The 24,524-nt window shown below is 41.3% G+C and overlaps 1 protein-coding gene and 2 long non-coding RNA genes across 10 annotated transcripts in view; 2 read left to right on the top strand and 1 right to left on the bottom strand.

Moving 5' to 3' along the window:
• LOC146482428 (uncharacterized) overlaps nucleotides 1-24,524 on the top strand; it is an 89,440-nt gene that overhangs the window by 42,807 nt on the left and 22,109 nt on the right. The gene's annotated exons all lie outside the window — the stretch shown is intronic.
• LOC146482430 (uncharacterized) lies at nucleotides 1,303-22,806 on the top strand. Of its 8 annotated transcripts, none has more exons than XR_014864138.1 (4): nucleotides 1,316-1,591; nucleotides 19,163-19,229; nucleotides 19,732-19,806; nucleotides 22,658-22,804. It is a non-coding gene; the product is annotated as an uncharacterized LOC146482430 (long non-coding RNA). The 8 variants fall into 8 exon arrangements; XR_014864136.1 differs by lacking the exon at nucleotides 1,316-1,591 and adding an exon at nucleotides 18,497-18,703 and having other exon boundaries at nucleotides 22,658-22,790; XR_014864143.1 differs by lacking the exons at nucleotides 19,163-19,229; nucleotides 19,732-19,806; nucleotides 22,658-22,804 and adding exons at nucleotides 14,817-14,883; nucleotides 15,387-15,692 and having other exon boundaries at nucleotides 1,303-1,591.
• LOC146482431 (uncharacterized) lies at nucleotides 5,852-11,917 on the bottom strand. The gene is made up of 2 exons (XM_085107269.1): nucleotides 7,159-11,917; nucleotides 5,852-6,897 (listed from the first exon to the last, which is right to left on the bottom strand). The coding sequence occupies exons 1-2, from the start codon at nucleotides 11,605-11,607 to the stop codon at nucleotides 6,127-6,129; spliced, it is 5,220 nt and encodes a 1,739-aa protein (XP_084963395.1). The 5' UTR covers nucleotides 11,608-11,917; the 3' UTR covers nucleotides 5,852-6,126.

Raw genomic sequence — 24,524 nt, 5'->3', positions numbered from 1 at the left:
CTACTGTGTCAGTTGTTTGTGGCAGCGCGGCGGTTGCAGTGTGCCATGTGAATAACGTTTTTAGAGTTACAGTCTATATGATGAGTAATATGTCTAGTTTCGCCGGTAGAATGGAATGTGTAACTGGTACGTCCGTCTGTTATGTCAGTTGCAAGTTAAACAGTTGTCTCCGCATCGAAAAGCCACACCTCTTGTCAAGCCCTCCGACGGACCAACAACCTTAGTGATTTATTAGTTAGCGCCAAACTACGTAATCCCACACAAAACAACCCACCCCTGCAGACCCTGTGGTAAGAGACGTTACAATTTTTTTTATTGTAACTGTTACAATAGATATCTGAAAAACATAGGCTAAAGTTACATACACAAAAACATTACAATTTGAAATTTGAAAATACAATTGGTCAATAGGCATGAGCAAAATAGCTAAATAGGTGAACGTTACAACGTGGAAAACGAAAACAAAATACGTCACAACTGATGAGAAATTAACATAACTTAGGGAAAAATGTTCATGTGTCATCTCTCCTTTTAAGAACTAAGGGTACAAGAGTTTGACCTCTGGCGATGAGGTATTCCTCTCTAGCTTTGTGTACACTGTCACGATAAGATTTGAGTTCGAGAGGAATAAGTAACATGTCAGAAGCGTTATGGTCGTTAGAAAGAAAATGTTCTGAGACTATCCTGGGTTTGGAAATGTTTGTTTGTTTGTCAACTGGTCTATGGCGTTCGTTAAAACGATCTTTAAGTCGTCGTTTTGTTTCTCCTATGTATTGTTTGTGGCAGCGGTTGAAGTGTGATGGGTACACCAACTGACTGCCTCAGAATATCTAGCGCTGTTGAATGGTTTAATCAGGGATTAAACATTCTACATAAAAATTATATATGTCGCGTCTCACAGTACTGTAAAGAGTTCATCAGTGTGAAAATAACTCGTTCAGAGTTTTAGACTTTTCAAAAGACATTAATAATTCATAAGCCCATTGACCTATCAAACGGTCGATAAAACATCATGTGCAGTAGTTTTAAAACCCGATAAAACCTCCTCTGTCCTTATTAGTACGCGGTGTTTAATGTCTTTCTCATATGCTAATTTCCAACGTTCACAAAAGCATCATTGTTATGGCTCTCTCGACACACGCTTTTCTTGGAAAAATTGTGAAGCCGTTCAAATACTCGCAGCCCGTGTTTTATCTGGTCTAAAACCGCTCGGCTGCGTCTCATGGTTTTAAATCCCGATAAAACCGTGACTGCTGCTCATGTTTTAAGCATTACGTAAAACCACCCACACTCCAGGAGTCAATGATTGCCTCATGTGGCAAACTTCTCAGTCATAATCACGATGAAGCTGGATTGAATTGGATTGGTTAACTTTATTTCACGGGGTTTATTTGTGATCACTTTCTCGCCGAAAAGCACGTAGTAGGGGTAGAACAATTTTAAGTCCACATTTGTTTCCCATAAAAGTTGTAACCTCGAAAGAACGAGCACCGATTTTTCTGGGCCTGCTTCAAAGTAATATTCAGCTTTCAAACAACCAGGACAGACGTTTCACCGCATATCTTTGAGAAGAATGTCCGCAACTGACAAGGTACATATAACACTTTGTGTTCACAAGAGTTTCTATTTAAAGAGGAACTGCCACGGTGACTGTTTGCTGTATTTTGGTCAAAACTACAGAAGACATTTTTTTTTTCTAAAATGAAATTGCTGTTAGAGTGCCAGAAAGAAAATTGATATTAACGGATTTCAACGACGAAGAGGGGGGTGAATAGGTCTACGGATCGGCGGATTTGGTAAACATTTTAGCCCGGATTCTGGATTCAGAGCGAAATTTTAACGGATCTGCGGATCCTATGATCACAGCGGATCGCGGTTTTATCCAGTTTTGGGGCCCGGATTTTGGATTTTGGTTGTTAGGAAGTTCAAGTTTGCTCTTTTTTCTCGTATCTGCAAGATTTTGTTTCGATACAGGCATTGGTTACATAAATATTTCGTTGATAGTCATCCTCAACGCTAAACACAATATTATAATAAATTACGCAAGGCAACTCCAACAACTGAAGTCGCTTTGTATCTCGCGTATCATCTAACGCGGCAAACAATTTGTGGATTCGGATTTAATTGATTTTTTTAGCGGATCGACGGATTCAGCCATTAATTTTAGCGGATCGGCGGATTTACATACCCCTATTCACCCCCCTCGACGAAGGACAAACTGTGATCAGGTTTTTAGCGACTTCTTTACAATACACAAGATGAAGTTGGAAAAATTGGCCAATTTTTGTAAGTTGCAATCCATTTCCATCCTAGCCATGAGCAGCCAAACATAATTATTACTAGTTTCTGTAGGGTTATTTATAACAAAACTGAACCATTATTTTCAGTGGCGATTGACGTATCGATTAAAAATACGTTTTTTGGCTGCTCAAAGTGACACAAAAAGAGGTGACACTGCCCCTTTAAGTTCTCCTAATGTTCAATGCTATTCGATATATGTTGCCGCAGATTGTGCTCCAGGATGAAAACTCGCTGGAAACGGTGGAGGAACATTCCAAAACAACCGACTTCAAAGGTAAATAAAATAGTTATCAGAAGATGACCCGAAAAACTACGTACTTTACTTTTCATTTAATGGCTCAGTCATTTCCAAGCCGCGTGACCAATCCCACGGGCTTTCTTTTGGATGTTTGTCATGGTGGGGGTATTTCCCCTTTGAGGTCTACAAGTGCACCAATTACCCCATGTGAGGGTGGATGGAAGGGTTGGGAGAAGGGGGATCCTATTGATAATTGACTGAGATATAAGTAGATACCCGAGTTTCATTTAGGCGCACAGTAACGATATCGTATCGGTATCACATCGTTTTCGTGGATGACTAGGGCAACATTTTCCCAAGAAGAAGGAAGAATGTTAAGCATCGAAAAACAAATGCATTAGTTTAACTAATCCATTTACCGTTAAGTATAATATTCGTTTGATTTTCTTGCGTGGTTTTATAACTGATGACATATCAAAATGGTGGCAAAATCACTGGTCTCATTCACTTTCTTTTTACATGTTTTTGTTCTCATCAGATCCGCTGCCAAAGTCATCCAAAGTCCCAGCAATATTGCCTGTTGCATTTTTGATGTTGGAAAGTATCGAAGAAGTTCCATATTCATATAACAACCTCCGTACTCTTGTCCCTTGTTGTTGAACCACAATTTGAAAAGTGTAAATTTTCGCTACCGTAGAAGAATTGGTTGATAGTCAATTTACAAAGGTGCTAATTAAAAAATTCCCTAGTTTTATTGGAACAGGCATGTAATCAGATACTGACACATACGCATTGTAAGTCATAAGGTCTCTGCAAAAATTGATGAAATAAATAACTAAAAATGTTGGAATTATTACTGTACTTGTGTGATTTGCATGAGGGATCTGGGCTATATATATGCTGATGTTTTATGGACATTACAAAATGTGCAAGGAAATGCGCACAAGCTTTGATCGGTCGAATAGAGTTCATATATTCGTATTTGCTTACAGTCCCGCTTGATTCATGGGCTCACTTAGCACTGGTTTAACATACACTGTAGGCCCGTAAGCTGGTTTTTTTCTGGGTAGGATCGTTTTGTTTGTAATCGGACCAAACCGGCCGTAGTTTATAAATTTTACTTATTCCTTATCTTTGTCAATGTTATACACTGATTACCGTATTTATTCGATTAACCGTTGGGTGCTTATTTAATTTTGGGCCCATATATAACTTCGGGTGCGCGCTTATTATTTTCCCAACATTTTCAGTACGCGCAAACATTTTTTAGGTTGCTAAGGTAGATGTATTTCCAGTTCCTCGCGGACTCATTTTCCAGGCTTTCTTTTCGCAGTAAAAAGCAGTAATTAACTGTGTTAACAAGGGCCACCATGACAAAATAAAGTACCGGATCCTGTGGTGAAGGATCTAGTCAGCAAAAAAAAACAAAAACAAATTGTAAAACAAATAATCTAAAAAAGGTCAAGGCTTTTTTTTACGGTCAGGGAGGTATATTTTCCAATATTTCGAAAGGCACGGCCTTTCCTCTTCAGGGTTACCCTGCGAGCAGAGGCCTCTCCTATCTTCCTAGATAACCCGACTTATCTAGGATGATGACGGGTCTCAGCTCGCAGGGTATTTAAGGCCCGGTTCAGACGCCGAACTTTTCATGAGCCGAACATTTTGGGCCCATATTTTGGGCCATATATAAGGGTGGGCGCTTATTATTACTCGGGCCGTAAGGCGGACCGAGTTAAGGTTTCGGTAGCATTATAAAATTCTTTTTTTCTTTTTGGGGTCGCGATTGGCCAAGAGATAAGATTTCGGGCCACGAGTTATTGTTCTCGGTCTTGTCTTTTGTACTCGGCTGGTACGAGTTACGTTTTCTGTCGTGGTATCAAATTCTTTAAATTCTCGGTGGCGTTCTTTGTTTTCGGGCCGTGAGGAATGTTTACAATATGCGAGCCAGACGTGCGAGGCATGAACAAAACAGGCGAGGCATGCGAGGCATGAACAACCCCAACATAAACTCAGTGCTAACCGTTAAGCTAACCGGGGAGCTATTTAAGCTAACCTAAGTGCTATTTGACCCATATCATTACAGCGGACGCTGTATTAAAATCTCACAGCCGGAGCTACCGGAAGTGTCTCTCGAAATAGCTTAGCAATTGATAACATACACATACACTATGGTGTACATTGAAATGAACTTCAATCAGGTTTAATCCTTTGTAGGAAAGAAACTCTCTTATCTTGTAAATAGCATGAATGTACATGCATGACCGGTGATGACTCTCTCAACCTTGTATAATTCAACTGAAAAATTGTGTCGAAAAAGAACGTCAACTGGATTATGTAAAAAACAAACAAACGCGAAAGTTGTAGATGTTTTACGCTTGAAATGTAACATTGCAAAAATGCCGTTTACTGTTTGCTCTTAAAACAGGCGGTCTAAAAAAAGTTATTACTTTGGGTTTCGATAAGCAATGGCAAAAGGGTTAGGTGTCCGCAATTACCATATGTAAATTACGTGAAATTTAGACCCCCTGTGGTCTGACCTCTGGTAAGCGACCACCTCCCGTAAGTAACCACATATCCTTGACATTATGGGTGGTCACTTACGGGAGGTTCGAAGGTAACAAATATAAATTAACCATAATAAAAGGGCATGTTTTGTATAACATTAACAATGGTGACACTCATCTTGGTTGGTCATAATCAGCAGCTCTTGATACCATATCTCAGCAGGCAATTCACTTTGATGAGTTTCCTGGTCGCATCCGCATTGATTTACTGAAATACATGTAGTGTATACCATGTCAAGTTAAGAACATCTTAAAGAACGTTTTCAGCCTCAAGTCGCAAAAAAAATTATAGCTCCAAAATTAAACGTTCTTATTAAAAAAGAGTGTATTAGTTAAAATATATCGGCCATTTCGCAGCTATCAGTTAAAGTTATGACGGATCTCAGTTAACGTTTTAATTTCTTACGTGTTTTCGGTTTTGTATCAAGCGTATCAACGGCGTCCTATTCGTTAGCCGAATAGTGTCGATTATCATCCGAAGATTTCCGAACTTTCGAGTTGATTCCAGTTGACCTCACGACTCCTAGAAACAACTTACTTGTGGGCGGCTCATAGCCATCTCTATTAGCAGCTTATTCTCCAGGCATCAACTGCAACAGTCAGTTCAAATCTTCCATTTTTCAGCTGACTATTAAAAATTTTGGCCAATTCTCATATTTCAGTTCTGAACCCCGTCTAGAAGCTCATAGTGTTTGGACAGAAATAGAAAGAAATGTAAGGATGTAGATAGCCTGCGTTTCTCGTTGCTCTCTGTAGAAAATATTCCACTCCACTCAAGAGGACTGTATAACGTTCTTTAATAAACACTCGCAGTTACGATCTCCTTCAATAGTCAGTCGTACAAATCCTTCTATACTCAGTCGAACAAATCCTTCTAGCTTATTATTTGATACCGGTCAAAATCATTCACATGTCAATCAAGTTTACATTACACATTCACTACATTTCATTGTCGCTAATATCCGGTTTCCGACACTCCCCCCACCCTTGACTCACTTTTGAGTCAAGGATGAACCGCTTCGTTTAGTCATGCTCAGAATTCAGTAGCATGTCCTTCGTCTTCCAGGCAGCATCTAGCGCGGCAGCTCGGCGAGGTCTGTCCCGCCTTGTTACTGCAGTACCTCCCTCATTCACTCTCGGTGTGTCTTCCAGTGATGCTGCGCGGACTTCTAAGGGGAATAGCCTTTGTACAGGCCTGCTCATGCGGACCTGTTTCCCCTTTGTGATCACTCTCACACTCGCTCCTCTTACCTCTTCGTCCTTTCCTGCAATGAGGCTTTCTACAACTGCTAGCTTCCAACTACCTCTCTTTGTGCCTTCATTATAAACTGTAACTAAATCTCCTACCTTAGGCGACTTTCGGTTGGAAGAACCTTGCATCTTGTGACACTCTCGTAGATCCGTCAAATACTCTCTCTGCCATCTCTTCCAAAAATGTTGCAACTTCTGGTTCAGATACTTGTATCGCCTTGCACAAGTGCTCTCACTCTCGTCTTCCTCTTCAGTGACTTCCGGCAATGATTGAAGTCTTCTTCCGTAGATCAAGTGTGCGGGAGTTAAAACTTCCCCTTCGGGGTCGTTATACTCGTACGTTAGCGGTCTAGAATTCAGAGTGCCTTCCACTTCCACAAGTACCGTCAGCAACTCATCGAAAGTTAACCTGGCATTACCGATTACCTTCTGAAGACACCTTTTAACGCTCCCAACCATTCGCTCAAAAAATCCACCCCACCATGGGGCCCTCTTCAGGTTAAAACGCCACTCAATTCGTCTGTTCTCCAGTTCTGCTATTATCTCGGGGTGACGGTAGAGAGTTTGCAGTTCTTTCTCTGTCCTTTTGAACGTCTTGGCGTTGTCTGACACAATCAAAGTGGGTGTTCCCATTCTGGCGGTAAATTTCCTCAAACAACGTAGAAAGGTTGTTGCTGAAAGATCCTCCACTAGGTCCAAGTACAAAGCTCTTGTCACACAACACGAAAACAAGGCGATGTATACCTTTCTCATCTGTTTACCTCTAGCCTTCACGTACAATGGCCCGGCGAAATCCACGCCAACCTTAGAAAACGGAGGGGACGGTCTCACCCTAAATTCCGGTAAGCTAGAAACCGGTGGCTGCGCAAACGACGTTCCTTCCAACTTCTTGCATACAACACACTGACTGAGCACCTTCTTCACTAATTGCCTACCTTTTGGTACCCAGAATCTCGAGCGCAATTCCGCCAGCGTGCCTCTCACTCCGCTATGCAAGACTCTCTTGTGGCACTGTTGAATCTGCAGGTACGTTAAGCGATGGTCTTTAGGCAAAATTATCGGCTCTTTCGCGTCTTGAGGCAAATCTGAGTACTCCAAACGCCCTTTGCATCGAAGTACACCATTGCAATCCTCCGACAGTCCAAATGTACCGACCAGTTGCTTGTAGTTGTCGTCTCGTTTCAACTCTTTCTGTGCCACTTTAATCCAGTCATTTTCCACCTCTGTTAACTCTTGTAATGTGAGGGCTTCTCGCTTCCTTTCTTCTTTGGTCTTCTTCTGAACGTTGAAACAAAAGCGTTTAATCCACGCTGTCACTCTCAAAAGCTTTCTTATACAACTGTACCTGTCAATCTGTACAACTCTGTCTAAACCGAGAGGCGTGTCAACTTGTACTGCCAAAACTGCGGCTTTACGTTCTTCCTCACTGCTCTCGGTCGTGGGTTCAATCGCTTTCACTGTCGGCCAACTGTCTTCTTTCTCCTTTAACCACATCGGACCATGCCACCACAACTCACTTTGCTTAAGCTCCAGCGCGGACACTCCCCTCGATCCAATGTCAGCTGGGTTTTCTTCACCCGGACAATGACTCCAATCTCCCTTTTCACTCAGCTTTAGAATCTCATTGACGCGATGTCGGACGAACTGTTTCCATTCCCCACGGTTCATAATCCAATGCAGCGCAGTCATGCTGTCCAGCCACAATCTCGACCGCTTCACTCCAGCCTGATGAGAAAGCGCCGTCTCCACATTACTCATAAGCCTCGCCAGCATCAGCGCCGACATGAGCTCTAGCCTCGGTATCGACAACTCCTTCAATGGAGCGACTCTCGTCTTCGAAGTCAACATTCTTGTGTATCTTCCAGTACTGGTTAGGTACACCAGGTAAATAACAGCACAGTAAGCTTTCTTGCTTGCGTCCGCAAAGCCATGGAGAGAACAATGCAGTACTTCTTCGCGCAAATGATCCCAAACACATCGGTGGATCGTGATCGTTTGACAATCTAGGAGACTCTTGATCCAACTTTCAACACCTCGCTTGACTTCACCCTGAAGTGGATCGTCCCAACCACTCTTTTGACGACATACATCCTGAAACATAATCTTAACTTTCACTGTAACCGGGCCCATAATTCCCAGTGGGTCAAAGATCCCTGCTAGCAGCCTTAAGGTGTTTCGTTTCGTGGCAGGAAGGCCTTTTGCGCGTTCAGCAATTTCCGTCAAGTCAAAACTGATTACGTCTGCTTCATAGTCCCACGCCAATCCTAACACCTTCTGACCCCTACAGCCTAGCCGCATCCCCACCGATGATTTGGCATAGGTGATGTCTTCTTCACTTACTGAACCACTGTCCACTTTCGCATCGGTTTCTATCCTGGCTCTGACCTGGGAATCGTTGGTTAGCCACTTCCTAAGATTGAAGCCTCCGTCTACCATTCGGTCATTGGTCTTGCAGTACAGCTCTACAACTTCTGCCGACATCGCTCCACCCCCCACAAAATCATCTACATAAAACGAATCTCTCAATTTTTGCACAAATTCTGGGTCACATTCTTCATACTTCTTAAGGTGATGTCTAATTGTGGCGTTAAGCAGAAATGGCGATGCGTTAACTCCAAATACAACACGACAAAACCGGTATATAACAATACGAGACAAATCGGGAGGTTTTTCCATCCACAGAAAACGCAAACAATCTCGATCCAGCACATCGACTTCAACATTCAAAAACGCCTTTTCTATGTCCCCGACAAGTACCACTCTGTTCTCCCTGAATCGCAACAATATATTGAACAGCAAAGGATTCAGCGAGGGCCCAACATGCAAGCAATCATTCAAGGACGTGCCTACCTTACCTTCCCTCGACGATGCGTCGTACACAACCCGCACCTTCGTGGTTGTTGACTCCTTACGTATCACGGCTTGGTGTGGCAAGTAGTGAACTTTAGGCGCCTTCTCCAGCTCTACCACCCTCTCTATTATCCCAGCCTCTAGTTGATCTTGTATTATCGACGCATACTCCATCAACACTTCCGGTTCCTTTTCCAGTCTAGCGACCTGGGTCTTGAGGCGGCGCAAGCTCGTAGCGTAGTTGCTTGGGAGTTCTGGGTGCCCCTCCTTCCATGGCAATCTAACGGAATACCTGTTCCCTGTAAATGACACACTGTTTACAAACGCCTCGTGTACTTCGTCTTCAGACTCAACGATGCCTAGTGTTTCCATATCCCACAGCTTATGGACGTCACTCTCTAAATTTAGGCGTTCTTGGCGAGCACTTCCGATCAGATTAACTTGCACCGAACGGGCTTCGCTCCCATTCCCCGAGCTCTTCATGGGACCTGACAGTACCCACCCTAATTCCGTTTCCACGGCAACAGGCTCGTCTGGTTTGCCCCTGATTGTGCACCCTTTCTGGAAGCTCCACAAGTAATCCGCGCCAATCAATACATCGATAAACATTTCTTCCGTTCCCTTACTCACGTCTGAAAACCACAGGCCCTTAAGGTAGGGGTATTCATATTTTGCAATCTCTACGTGGCTGTTTTGAATTGTTGAAATTTCAGGCACTACATAGGCTTCTATCTCAATAACTTTCTGACTCCCTAAAGCACTCACCTTCATGTGTACAACATCTCTTAGCTGCGTATCTCGGGCGGTTTGTCCAAACGTGCTAATCCCGAGCCAATCTTGGCGAATCACTCTGAGCTGCGCGTGCTGAGCCACTCTGGCGGTCACGAAGGAGCGATGACTACCTGCATCGAACAAAACCCTAACCTTCCGCGGTTCTCCCTCCCCGCTAACAGCAGCGCATGCTGTTTGTAAGGCTACGCGCCCACCCGTACCCACGTGCAAGCTACTAGGACTAGCGGTAATTGGACGCGCAACTGGCGCAACTTCGCATACAGAAATGTGGTGATTTCGGCCACAATTATTACACAACTCCATAGATTTACAGTCTCTCACACGATGTCCTTTCCTCAAACACTTAAAACATCTAGCGAATTTGTATAGAATGTCCTTACGTTTGTTTACATCAACTACTTTAGGACAGTGTTCATGGGCGTGTTTACCCAGGCAAAAGGCACAATTATCCGTCTCCTGTCTCGTATGCAAGGTAGTATTCGTCGAGGTTCCTCTCATTCTGCTGTCCCTGCTCCTGAATGCACTCTGTTTCTGGTCCGGAGATCCAGCACTCGCGGTCACCACGTGGTCATGGTCTTCTCTTAGTTCCAGTTCGTTCAAAAATGCGGTCAGCATTTCCTCCATGGACCAGCTTAGGAAATCCGTGCCCCGCGTGATAGTCAGTCGAAAGGCCTCGGGTAATTTGTGCAGTACGGCCGGTACAACCACTGCTGAGTAGGTATTTTCATTTACGCTGAGAGCCTTTAGTCCTCGGAAATGTGTTTCACAACTATCATATAACTTTCTCAACCGCGGGGTGTCCTTGTCGTTAAAAACGTGTGGCAAATTGAGCAGATCATTTACGTGCGCTCTCTGAATGGCAGTTTCTTTCCCATATCGTTTCTTTAAAACCTCCACGGCCGCGGTGTAGTTCGCTGAAGTGAGGGAGAACCCAGCGATTGTCGATCTCGCCGGTTCGACAACTAAACTCCGCAGGTATGCAAACTTATCTACCGCTGCGAGGCTTTCATTTTTGTCGATGGCGCTTTCGAAGGAATCCCAAAACTCCTGCCATTCTTGTATTCTCCCGCTAAACTTCTTTACTTCCAGTTTAGGCAATTTGGCTGTTTTCTTAGGCGCCGGCGAACTAGCGGGAAATTGTGATGTCGACGCGTAAAACCCAGGGAAAACATTCTGACCTTCAGTTGGCATCTGTTGTTGAATTGGGGGCGGTGGCGACAATTGTTTCAATGCGTCTTCCATTCTGTCCACGATTCTGTTCAAATCAGTTCGCACAGAATCACTCCCTTCAATCTCCATTTCCATGCGCCCTTCTACTTCGTCATCGTCGCAACTCGCCATCAGATCAATAATTTCTTCGTCCAGTTTCTTTAGTGATTCAATCTTTTGTTGAATTGTTTGAATGTTATCTTTCAAATAAAACGCGTCCACAGAGACAGTTCCATCTGCTAATCGTTCGCCAATACGGTTACGGAGTTTCGTAGCCGCTCCTCTCAAGGATCCTCTAATTTTTATTTTCTTTGCAAGACTAACCTCGATGGCTTTGTTACTATTCTCTGTACCAGCAGCTGTACTAGCTGTCGGCGGCACCGTCCCATCAGTATTCTCCATTGCGTTGCCTTTCTTCGACTTTCTAGCGTTCTCTCGTCCAAAATCTGGCCATATCCGGCTCGTTCAGGACCACTGTGTAGAAAATATTCCACTCCACTCAAGAGGACTGTATAACGTTCTTTAATAAACACTCGCAGTTACGATCTCCTTCAATAGTCAGTCGTACAAATCCTTCTATACTCAGTCGAACAAATCCTTCTAGCTTATTATTTGATACCGGTCAAAATCATTCACATGTCAATCAAGTTTACATTACACATTCACTACATTTCATTGTCGCTAATATCCGGTTTCCGACACTCTCGCCCCATTTCACCGCAGCTTTGCCACTCGTTTTGGCCCGGCTTTCCGGATAGGGATAGTAATGCATTGTATTCATATGAATAAATTGTAACCGTTTTTAGTAGTTATAAAATGAACTGCATGTAGAGCTAGGGGTCCAGTTCCTTTCAACAACATGCAAGTCCAAAGGCTATATTTTCAACAAATAATCTAAAAAAAGAGCAAGGCTGATTTCACAGTCAGGGAAGTATATTTTCCAATATTTCGAAAGGCACAGCCTTTCTTCTTCAGGGTATGTTTGAGACTGACCCTGTGGCAAGATACGTTACAGTTACAATAGATACCTGAAAAAAGGCTAAAGTTATATAAACAAAAACGTTACAATTTGAACTTTGAAAATACAACTGGTAAATAGGTATAGGCTAACGTTAAACGTGGTAGACGAAAACAAATACGTAACAATGAGTTAATTACATAACTTAGGAAGATGAAAGCCCGGGGGGGGGGGGGTACTCCAAACAAAATTGGGTAGGGGTGTGCGGCCCGCTTCACAAAACCCTTACCCTATTTATGACTAAAATCTGCGATTTTCGCTACCCTATTTATGACTAAAATCTGCGATTTTCCCTACCCTATTTATGACCTGAAGTAGCTTCTTCTAAAAAAAATCGAACCCAGGACTAGAGTGCAAAAATCTATACCCTATTTATTACCAAAATGGCGGCAAAATGGCTAAAAGCGATACCCTATTTATGACCAAAACAGCCGAAAAACCATACCCTTTGGCGCCGCACATACCTATATAGCCCATATAAGGGAGTACCCCCCCCCCCCGGGGATGAAAGACGGGAAAAATGTTCATGTCAGGGTTCAATAGTTTGACCTCTGTCGATGAGGTATGCCTCTCTAGCTTTGCGTACACTGTCACTGACGACTGATTAGATGATGACTTCGAGAGGAATTAGTAGCATGTCAGAAGCGTTATGGTCGTTAGAAAGAAAATGTTCTGAAACTGTGGTGGATTTGGAACTGTTTTTTTGTTTGTCGACTGGTCTACGGTGTTCGTTAAAACGGTCTTTAAGTCGTCGTTTTGTTTCTCCTATGTATTGTTTGTGGCAGCGGTTGCAGTGTACCATGTAAATAACGTTTTTAGAGTTACAGTCTATATGATGAGTAATATGTCTACTAGTTTCGCCGGTAGAATGAAATGTGTAGCTGGTACGTCCGTCTGTTATGTAGTTGCAAGTTAAACAGTTGTCTCCACATCGAAAAGATCCATGGGGTAGGTTGTTTTGTGTGGGATTGCGTCGATCACGCGATTTAACATGTTGCTGCATGTACAGGTTATTTAATAAACGGATCAGAGCTTAGGGGTTCAATTCCGTTCAACAATGTGCAAGTCCCAAGGCTATATTTTCAACGTCGATCACGCGATTTAACATGTTGCTGCATGTACAGGTTATTTAATTAACCTGGGACCAGAGCTTAGGGGTTCAATTCCGTTCAACAACGTGCAAGTCCGAAGGCTATATTTTTAACGTCGATCACGCGATTTAATATGTTGCTACACGCATGTACACGTTGTTAAACGGATTAGAGCTAAGGGTTCAATTCCAGTCAACAACGTGGAAGTCCAAAGGCTATATTTTTAACGTCGATCACGTAATTCAGCCTACGAAAACTCAACTAACATACTCAACTAGCATCGCATCTTACAAACACCCACTGACTGCCTCAGAATATCTAGTGGTGCAGCGGGTTTAATCAGGGATTGAACATTCTACATTGCCACTGTAAATTATATATGTCGCGTCTCACAGAACTGTAAAGAGTTAGTCAGTGCGAAAATAACTCGTTCAGAGTTTTAGACCTTTCATAAACACATTAATAATTCATAAGCCCATTAACCTATCAAATGGTCAATAAAATATCATGTGCAGTGGTTTCAAAACCCGATAAAACCTCCTCTGTCCTTATTAGTAGGCGGTGTTTAATGTCTTTCTCGTATGCTACTTTCCAACGTTCAAAAAAGCATCATTGTTATGGCTCTCTCAACGCACGCTTTTCTAGGAAAAATTTTTGAAGCCGTTCAAAAACTCGCAGCACGTGTTTTATCTGGTCTAAAAACCGCTCGGCTGCGTCTCGTGGTTTTAAATCCCGATAAAACCGTGACTGCTGCTCATGTTTTAAGCATTACGTAAAACCACCCACACTCCAGGATTCAATGATTGCCTCATGTGGCAAACTTCTCAGTCATAATCACGATGGAGCTGGATTGAATTGGATTGGTTAACTTTATTTCACGGGGTTTATTTGTGATCACTTTCTTTGCCATAAAAGTTGTAACCTCGAAAGAACGAGCATCGATTTTTCTGGGCCTGCTTCAAAGTAATATTCAGCTTTCAAACAACCAGGACAGACGTTTCACCGCATATCTTTGAGAAGAATGTCTGCAACTGACAAGGTACATATAACACTTTGTGTTTACAAGAGTTTCTATTTAAAGAGGAACTGCCACGGTGATTTTGCTGTATTTTGGCCAAAACTACAGAAGACATTTATTTTTCTAAAATGAAATTGCTGTTAGAGTGCCAGAAAGAAAATTTATATTAACGGATTTGAACGACGAAGGACAAACTATGATCAGGTTTTTAGCGACTTCTTTACAATACACAAGATGAACTTGGAAAAATTGGCCAATTTTTGTAAGTTGCAATCCATTTCCATCCTAGCCATGAGCAACCAAACATAATTATTACTAGTTTCTGTAGGGTTATTTATAACAAAACTGAACCGTTATTTTCAATGGCGATTCACGCATCGATTGAAATACGTTTTTTGGCTGTTCAAAGTGACACGAAAATAGGTGACACTGCCCCTTTAAGTTCTCCTAATGTTCAATGCTATTCGATATATGTTGCCCGCAGATTGTGCTCCAGGATGAAAACTCGCTGCAAACAGTGGAGGAAAATTCCAAAACAACCGACTTCAAAGGTAAATAAAATAGTTATCAGAAGATGAGCTGAAAAACTGCGTACTTTTTTTTTCATTTAATGGCTCAGTCATTTCCAAGCCGCGTGACCAATCTCACGGGCATTCTTTTGGATGTTTGTCATGGTGTGTGTATTTCCCTTTTGAGGTCTACAAGTGCACCAATTACCCCAGGTGAGGGTGGGTGGGAGGGGTGGGGGGCAGAAGGATCTCATTGATAATTGACTGGGCTATACGTGGATACACGAGTTTCATTTAGGCGCACAGTAACGATATCGTATTGGCATCACATTGTTTTCGTGGATGACAAGGGCAACATTTTCCCAAGAAGAAGGAAGAATGTTAAGCATTGAAAAACAAATGCATTAGTTTAACTAATCCATTTACCGTTAAGTATAATATTCGTTTGATTTTCTTGAGTGGTTTTATAACTGATGACATATCAAAATGGTGGCAAAATCACTGGTCTCATTCACTTTCTTTGTACATGTTTTTGTTCTCATCAGATCCGGTGCCAAAGTCATCCAAAGTCCAAGCAGTATTGCCTGTTGCATTTTTGATGTTGGAAAGTATCGAAGAAGGTCCATATAACAACCTCCGTACTCATTGGTTTAATTGAACCACAATTTGAAAAGTATACATTTTTGCTGCCGTAAAAGAATTGGTTGATAGTCAATTTACAAAGGGGCTAATTAAAAAATTCCCTCGTTTTATTGGAACAGGCATGTAATCAGATACTGACACATACGCATGTTAAGTCATAGGGTCTCTGCAACAATTGATGAAATAAATAACTAAAAAAGTTGAAGTTATTACTGTACTTGTGTGATTTGTATGATGGGTTTGAGCTATATATATGCTGATGTTATGGATAAGCGAGAAATGTGCAAAGAGATGCGCACAAGCTTTGATCGGTCGAATAGAGTTCATATATTCGTAATTTCTTACAGTCCCGCTTGATTCATGGGCTCACTTAGCACTGGTTTAACATACACTGCAGGCCCGTAAGCTGGGTTTTGTCTGGGTAGGATCGTTTTCTTTTTAAACGGACCAAACCGGCCGTAGTTTAAAAATTTCACAATTTTTTTTTTTTATCTTTGTCAATGTTATACACTGATTACCGTACTTATGCGATTAACCGTTGGGTGCTTTTTTTTTAATTTTGGGCCCATATATAAGGGTGGACGCCTATTATTTTCCCAACATTTTCAGTAAGCGCGAACATTTTTAGCTTGCGAACGCAGACGTATTTCCAGATCCTCGAAGAATCATTTTCCAGGCTTTCTTTTCGCAGTAAAAAACGGTAATCAACCGTGTTAACAAGGGCCACCGCGACAAAATAAAAGTACCGGATCCTGTAGTGAGGGATCTAGTCAGCAAAAAAAATTGTAAAACAAATAATCTAAAAAAAGGTCAAGACTTTTTTTTACGGTTATGGAGGTATATTTTCCAATATTTCGAAAGATACGGCCTGTCTTCTTCAGGGTATGTTTGAGACTGACCCTGTGGTAAGAGAAGTTACAATTTAAAACAGTTACAATAGATACCTGAAAACATAGGCTAAAGGTACATAAACAAAAACGTGACAATTTGATATTTGAAAATACAATTTGTCAATAGGCATGAGCAAACTAGCTAACAAACCACGTGGAAAACGAAAACTAAATACGTCACAATGAGAAATTAACATAACTTAGGGAAAAATGTCCATGCCTCATCTCTCCTATAAAGACCAAAGGGATTACAGAGTTCTCTGCGTCCACTGTCACGATTAGATTTGATGAGTTCGAGAGGAATAAGTGGCACGTCAGAAGCGTTATGGTCGTAAGAACAAAAAATGTTCTGAGACTGTGGTGGGTTCGGAACTATTTGTTTGTTTGTCAACTGGTCTATGCGGTTCGTTAAAACGGTATTTAAGGCCCGCTTCAGACGCCGAACTTTTCATGCGGCCGAACCTAATACGTTGAATTAAGTACGTGAAAAGTTCCGCGACTGAATCAGTTGAGAACGCGTGCTTCAATTTGGAACGGCTCAGCTGGGAATTTCGGCTTTGCAACTGACGGTTCATTCAGACGTCGAACTTTTCATGAGCCGAACCTAATGCATAAATTATTATAACGTATTTCAGATACAGTCTCTCGTGGAGAACATGTTTCGCTTCAAGTAAATTAAGTTCGGCTAATAGTTCGGTGTCTGAATCAAAAGACTGGATTTTCGTGATTTGGGAGTTATGTTCGGCACATGAAAAGTTCGGCGTCTGCAGTTGGCCTAAGTCGTCGTTTTGTTTCTACTGTGTATTGTTTGTGGCAGCGCGGCGGTTGCAGTGTGCCATGTGAATAACGTTTTTAGAGTTACAGTCTATATGATGAGTAATATGTCTAGTTTCGCCGGTAGAATGGAATGTGTAACTGGTACGTCCGTCTGTTACGTCAGTTGCAAGTTAAACAGTTGTCTCCGCATCGAAAAGCCACACCTCTTGTCAAGCCCTCCGACGGACCAACAACCTCAGTGATTTATAAGTTAGTGCCAAACTACGTAATCCCACACAAAACAACCCACCCCTGCAGACCCTGTGGTAAGGGACGTTACAATTTTTTTTATTGTAACTGTTACAATAGATATCTGAAAAACATAGGCTAAAGTTACATACACAAAAACATTACAATTTGAAATTTGAAAATACAATTGGTCAATAGGCATGAGCAAAATAGCTAAATAGGTGAACGTTACAACGTGGAAAACGAAAACAAAATACGTCACAACTGATGAGAAATTAACATAACTTAGGGAAAAATGTTCATGTGTCATCTCTCCTTTTAAGAACTAAGGGTACAAGAGTTTGACCTCTGTCGATGAGGTATTCCTCTCTAGCTTTGTGTACACTGTCACGATAAGATTTGAGTTCGAGAGGAATAAGTAACATGTCAGAAGCGTTATGGTCGAAAGAAAATGTTCTGAGACTATGCTGGGTTTGGAAATGTTTGTTTGTTTGTCAACTGGTCTATGGCGTTCGTTAAAACGATCTTTAAGTCGTCGTTTTGTTTCTCCTATGTATTGTTTATGGCAGCGGTTGAAGTGTGATGGGTACACCAACTGACTGCCTCAGAATATCTAGCGCTGTTGAATGGTTTAATCAGGGATTAAACATTCTACATAAAAATTATATATGTCGCGTCTCACAGTACTGTAAAGAGTTCATCAGTGTGAAAATAACTCGTTCAGAGTTTTAGACTTTTCAAAAGACATTAATAATTCATAAGCCCATTGACCTATCAAACGGTCGATAAAACATCATGTGCAGTGGTTTTAAAACCCGATAAAACCTCCTCTGTCCTTATTAGTAGGCGGTGTTTAATGTCTTTCTCATATGCTAATTTCCAACGTTCACAAAAGCATCATTGTTATGGCTCTCTCGACACACGCTTTTCTTGGAAAAATTGTGAAGCCGTTCAAATACTCGCAGCCAGTGTTTTATCTGGTCTAAAACCGCTCGGCTGCGTCTCGTGGTTTTAAATCCCGATAAAACCGTGACTGCTGCTCATGTTTTAAGCATTACGTAAAACCACCCACACTCCAGGATTCAATGATTGCCTCATGTGGCAAACTTCTCAGTCATAATCACGATGGAGCTGGATTGAATTGGATTGGTTAACTTTATTTCACGGGGTTTATTTGTGATCACTTTCTTTGCCATAAAAGTTGTAACCTCGAAAGAACGAGCATCGATTTTTCTGGGCCTGCTTCAAAGTAATATTCAGCTTTCAAACAACCAGGACAGACGTTTCACCGCATATCTTTGAGAAGAATGTCTGCAACTGACAAGGTACATATAACACTTTGTGTTTACAAGAGTTTCTATTTAAAGAGGAACTGCCACGGTGATTTTGCTGTATTTTGGCCAAAACTACAGAAGACATTTATTTTTCTAAAATGAAATTGCTGTTAGAGTGCCAGAAAGAAAATTTATATTAACGGATTTGAACGACGAAGGACAAACTATGATCAGGTTTTTAGCGACTTCTTTACAATACACAAGATGAACTTGGAAAAATTGGCCAATTTTTGTAAGTTGCAATCCATTTCCATCCTAGCCATGAGCAACCAAACATAATTATTACTAGTTTCTGTAGGGTTATTTATAACAAAGCTGTTACAAAACAGTGGCGATTCACGCATCGATTAAAATACGTTTTTTGGCTGTTCAAAGTGACACGAAAATAGGTGACACTGCCCCTTTAAGTTCTCCTAATGTTTAATGCTATTCGATATATGTTGCCCGCAGATTGTGCTCCAGGATGAAAACTCGCTGCAAACGGTGGAGGAACATTCCAAAACAACCGACTTCAAAGGTAAATAAAATAGTTATCAGAAGATGAGCCGAAAAACTGCGTACTTTACTTTTCATTTAATGGCTCAGTCATTTCCAAGCCGCGTGACCAATCCCACGGGCATTCTTTTGGATGTTTGTCATGGTGGGGGTATTTCCCCTTTGAGGTCTACAAGTGCCTCAATTACCCCAGGTGAGGGTGGGTGGGAGGGGTGGGGGAAGGGGGATTTTATTGATAGTTGACTGAGCTATAAGTGGATACACGAGTTTCATTTAGGCGCACAGTAACGATATTGGATTGGCATCACATTGTTTTCGTGGATGACAAGGGCAACATTTTCCCAAGAAGAAGGAAGAATGTTAAACATCGAAAAACAAATGCATTAGTTTAACTAATCCATTTACCGTTAAGTATAATATTCGTTTGATTTTCTTGAGAGGTTTTATAATTGATGACATATCAAAATGGTGGCAAAATCACTGGTCTCATTCACTTTCTCTGTACATGTTTTTGTTCTCATCAGATCCGCTGCCAAAGTTATCCAAAGTCCCAGCAGTATTGCCTGTTGCATTTTTGATGTTGGAAAGTATCGAAGAAGGTCCATATAACAACCTCCGTACTCATTGGTTTAATTGAACCACAATTTGAAAAGTATACATTTTTGCTGCCGTAGAAGAATTGGTTGATAGTCAATTTACAAAGGGGCTAATTAAAAAATTCCCTACTTTTATTGGAACAGGCATGTAATCAGATACTGACACATACGCATGTTAAGTCATAGGGTCTCTGAAACAATTGATGAAATAAATAACTAAAAAAGTTGAAGTTATTACTGTACTTGTGTGATTTGTATGATGGGTTTGAGCTATATATATGCTGATGTTATGGATAAGCGAGAAATGTGCAAAGAGATGCGCACAAGCTTTGATCGGTCGAATAGAGTTTATATATTCGTATTTGCTTACAGTCCCGCTTGATTGATGGGCTCATTTAACACTGGTTTAACATACACTGTAGGCCCGTAAGCTGGTTTTTGTCTGGTTAGGATCGTTTTTTTTTTTTTACAACGGACCAAACCGGCCGTAGTTTATAAATTTTACTTATTCCTTATCTTTTTCAATGTTATACACTGATTACCGTACTTATTCGATTAACCGTTGGGTGCTTGTTTAATTTTGGGCCCATATATAACTTCGGGTGGGCGCTTATTATTTTCCCAACATTTTCAGTAAGCTGCGCGAACATTTTTAGCTTGCGAAGGCAGACGTATTTCCAGATCCTCGCTGAATCATTTTCCAGGCTTTCTTTTCGCAGTAAAAAACAGCAATTAACTGTGTTAACAAGGGCCACCGCGACAAAATAAAAGTACCGGATCCTGTAGTAAAGGATCTTGTCAGCAAAAAAAAATGTTAAAACAAATAATCTAAAAAAAGGACAAGGCTTTTTTTTTAAGGTCAGGGAAGTATATTTTCCAATACTTCGAAATGCACGGCCTGTTCTCTTCAGGGTATGTTTGAGACTGACCCTGTGGTAAGAGACGTTACAATTTAAAACAGTTACAATATAAACCTGAAAAACATTGGCTAAAGTTACAAAAACAAAAACGTGACAATTTGAAATTTGAAAATACAATTTGATAATAGGCATGAGCAAAATAGCTAACTGAACAACGTGGAAATCGAAAACAAAATACGTCACAATGAAAAATTAACATAACTTAGGGAAAAATGTTCATGTCTCATCTCTCCTATTATAAGACAAAAGGGTTTAAGAGTTCTTTGCGTCCACTGTCACGACTAGATTTGATGAGTCCGAGAGGAATAAGTAGCATGTCAGAAGCGTTATGGTCGTAAGAACAAAAAATGTTCTGAGACTGTGGTGGGTTTGGAACTATTTGTTTGTCAACTGGTCTATGCGGTTCGTTAAAACGGTATTTAAGGCCAGGTTAACGTTCAGACGGGTGTCAGTAACCATGTTAACCTTTAATTTGTAACCCTATTCTAGAGTAAACACCGAATATCCCCACCCTATTGATCATAAACCTAAACTTTCTCGGACTAAATTCTTCAATCAACCGATTAGTTTCGCGGAAAATGATACCCTGTTCTAGACCAAAACTCTCTGATTTCTATACCCTATTCGAGAGTAAACTCGCTGCAGATCATATCTTTTACAGTAGCACCGCTATGTAGCTCATATATGGGAGTAACGCTACCCCCACACCCCTTCCCGGGCACTCACTCCACTAACATTGCATCTTGCAAACACCGACCGACTGCCTCTGAGTATCTTGTGCTGGTGAATGGTTAAATCAGGGATAAAACTGATTGCCATTGCAAATTATATATGTCGCGTTTTACTGTAATTACTGAAGAGTTGAAAAGTGCGAAAATATATAAATTATTCGGAGATTTAGACCACCCCACTACTCTAGGGTGCAATGATTGCCTCATGTTACAGAGTCCCATAATGACGATGACTGCTGGATTGAATTGGATTGGGTAACTTTATTTTAACACGGAGTTAATGTGTGATCAAAGTTTCTGGCCGTAAAGCACGCAGTAGCGGTATGACAATCCATAAAAGTTGTAACCTCGAAAGAACGAGCATCGATTTTTCTTGGCCTTCTGCAAAGTTGTATTCAGCTTTCAAACAACCAAGATAAACGTTTCATCATAATTATCTTGGAGAAAAATGTCTGCAACAGACGAGGTACAATAACATGTAGCTTGTTAATTTAAAGTTGTTTTTCAACTGAGAGTTTCTAAGCAGGTTCTAATGTTTATTTCCGTCTGTTCGACATATGTTGCTGCAGATTGTGCTCCAGGATGACAACTCGCTGCAAACGGTGGAGGAGAATTCCAAAACAACCGACTTCAAAGGTAAATAAAATAGTTATCAGAAAATGAGCCGAAAAACTGCGTACTTTTCTTTTCATTTAATGGCTCAGTCATTTCCAAGCCGCGTGACCAATCCCATGGGCATTCTTTGGATGTCTGTCATGGTGGGGGTATTTCCCCTTTGAGGTCTACAAGTGCCCCAATTACCCCAGGTGAGGGTGAGTGGGAGGGGTGGGGGGAGGGGGATCTCAGAGCTACAAGTGTATACACGAGTTTCATTTAGGCGCACAGTAACGATATCTTATTGGTATCACATCGTTTTCGTGGATGACTAGGGCAACATTTTCCCAAGAAGAAGGAAGAATGTTAAGCATCGAAAAGCTAATCCATTAGTTTAACTAATCCCTTTACCGTTAAGTATAATATTCGTTTGATTTTCTTGAGTGGTTTTGTAACTGACGGGATATCAAAATGGTGGCAAAATCACTCGTCTCATTCAGTCACACGCCCTGTGCATGTTTTTGTTCTCATCAGATCCGCTGCCGAAGTCATCCAAAGTCCCAGCAACATTGCCTGTTGCATTTTTGATGTTGGAAAGTATCGAAGAAGTTCCATATCCATATAACAACCTCCGTACTTTTTTCCCTTGTTTTTGAACCACAATTTGAAAAGTAAAAATTTTCCGCTGCCGCAAAGGTGCTAATTAAAAAATACCCTAGTTTTTTTTGGAACAGGCATGTAATCAGATACTGGCACTTACGCATAGGGTCTCTGCAACAATTGATGAAATAAACAACTAAAAATGTTGGAATTATTACTGTACTTGTGTGATTTGTATGAGGGATTTGAGCTATGTATATGCTGATGTTTTATGGACAGTACAAAATGTGCAAGGAAATGCGCACAAGCTTTGATCGGTCGAATAGAGTTCATATATTCGTATTTGCTTACAGTCCCGCTTGATTCATGGGCTCACTTAGCACTGGTTTAACATACACTGCAGGCCCGTAAGCTGGTTTTTGTCCGGGTAGCATCGTTTTCTTTTTAAACGGACCAAACTGGCCGTAGTTTAAAAATTTCACTTATTCTTTATCTTTGTCAATGTTATACATTTCGATTAACCGTTGTGTGCTTATTTCACTGAGTCCATATATAAGGGTGGGCGCTTATTATTTTCCCAACATTTTCAGTAAGCGCAATCATTTTTAGCCTGCGAACGCAGACGTATTGCCAGATCCTCGCAGAATATTTCCAGGCTTTCTTCTCGCATTAAAAAACAGTAATTAACTGTGTCTGAACAAGGGCCACCGCGACAAAATAAAAGTACCGGATCCTGTAGTGAAGGATCTAGTCAGCAAAGAAAAATGTTAAAAACAAATAATCTAAAAAAGGGCAAGGCTTTTTTTTTACGGTCAGGGAGGTATATCCTAGATAACCCGACTTCTCTAGGATGATCGACGGGTCTCAGCTCGCCGGTTCAGACGCCGAACTTTTCATGAGCCGCGAACCTAATACCTTGAATTAAGTACATGAAAAGTTCAGCGTCTGAATCAGTTGAGAACGGCTGCTTCAATTTGGAACGGCTCAGCCGGGAATTTCGGCTTTGGAACGGCTTTCATTCAGACGTCGTACTTTTCATGAGCCGAACCTAATGCATAAATTATTATAACGTATTTCAGATACAGTCTCTTGTAGAGAGCATGTTTTGCTTCAAGTAAATTAAGTTCGGCTAATTAAGTTCGGCGTCTGAATCAAAAGGCGGGATTTACGTGATTTGGGAGTTAAGTTCGACTCTGAACTTGGCGTAAGTCGTCTTTTTGTTTCTCCTATGTATTGTTTGTGGCAGCGGTTGCAGTGTACCATGTGAATAACGTTGTTAGAGTTACAGTCTTAATGATGAGTAGTAGACCTATGTTTAGCTTCGCCGGTAGAATGAAATGTGTAACTGGTACGTCCGTCTATTATGTAGTTGCAAGTTTAATCAACAGTTGTCTACGCATCGAAAAGCCACACCTCTTGTTGCCTTCCGACGGACCAACAACCTTAGTGATTTACTAGTTAGCGCCAAACTACGTAATCCCACACAAAACAACCCATCCCATAGATCTTTTCGATGCGGAGACAACTGTTTAACTTGCAAATTCATAACAGACGGACGTACGAGTTACACTTTTCATTCTACCGGCAAAACTAAACATAAAAACGTTATTTACATGCCCGGGGGGGGGGGGGGGTACTCCCAAAAAAAAAATGGATAGGGGTGTGCGGCCCGCTTCTCAAAACCCTTACCCTATTTATGACCAAAATCTGCCATTTTCCCTACCCTAGTATGACTTGATATCCTATTCTCGGTTTTCACGTGACGTCACCAAATTCTAGAATTCAAAACTGGGAGGCCTACAAAATTTTTACCTTCATTCAAGGAAAGATTACCTAAAAATATGTCTGTTCACAATTTTTTAGCTCGATGTCGTGC

This window comes from Pavona decussata, unplaced genomic scaffold (genome assembly GCF_977016875.1).
Source record: "Pavona decussata unplaced genomic scaffold, jaPavDecu1.1 SCAFFOLD_46, whole genome shotgun sequence".
Classification (NCBI taxonomy): Eukaryota; Metazoa; Cnidaria; class Anthozoa; order Scleractinia; family Agariciidae; genus Pavona; species Pavona decussata.
The sequence above is the reverse complement of the archived record's forward strand: the minus strand, read 5'-3'. Positions and strand labels throughout refer to the sequence as shown.

What these genes read in the sequence shown, in the direction of transcription:
- LOC146482431 (XM_085107269.1), bottom strand. Translation starts at nt 11,607, where the DNA reads ATGGAGAATACTGATGGGACGGTGCCGCCGACAGCTAGTACAGCTGCT. An exon ending in CGTCCCCTCCGTTTTCTAAG is followed by an intron (nt 6,898 to 7,158) that starts GTTGGCGTGGAT and finishes CGTCACCCCGAG; the next exon opens with ATAATAGCAGAACTGGAGAA.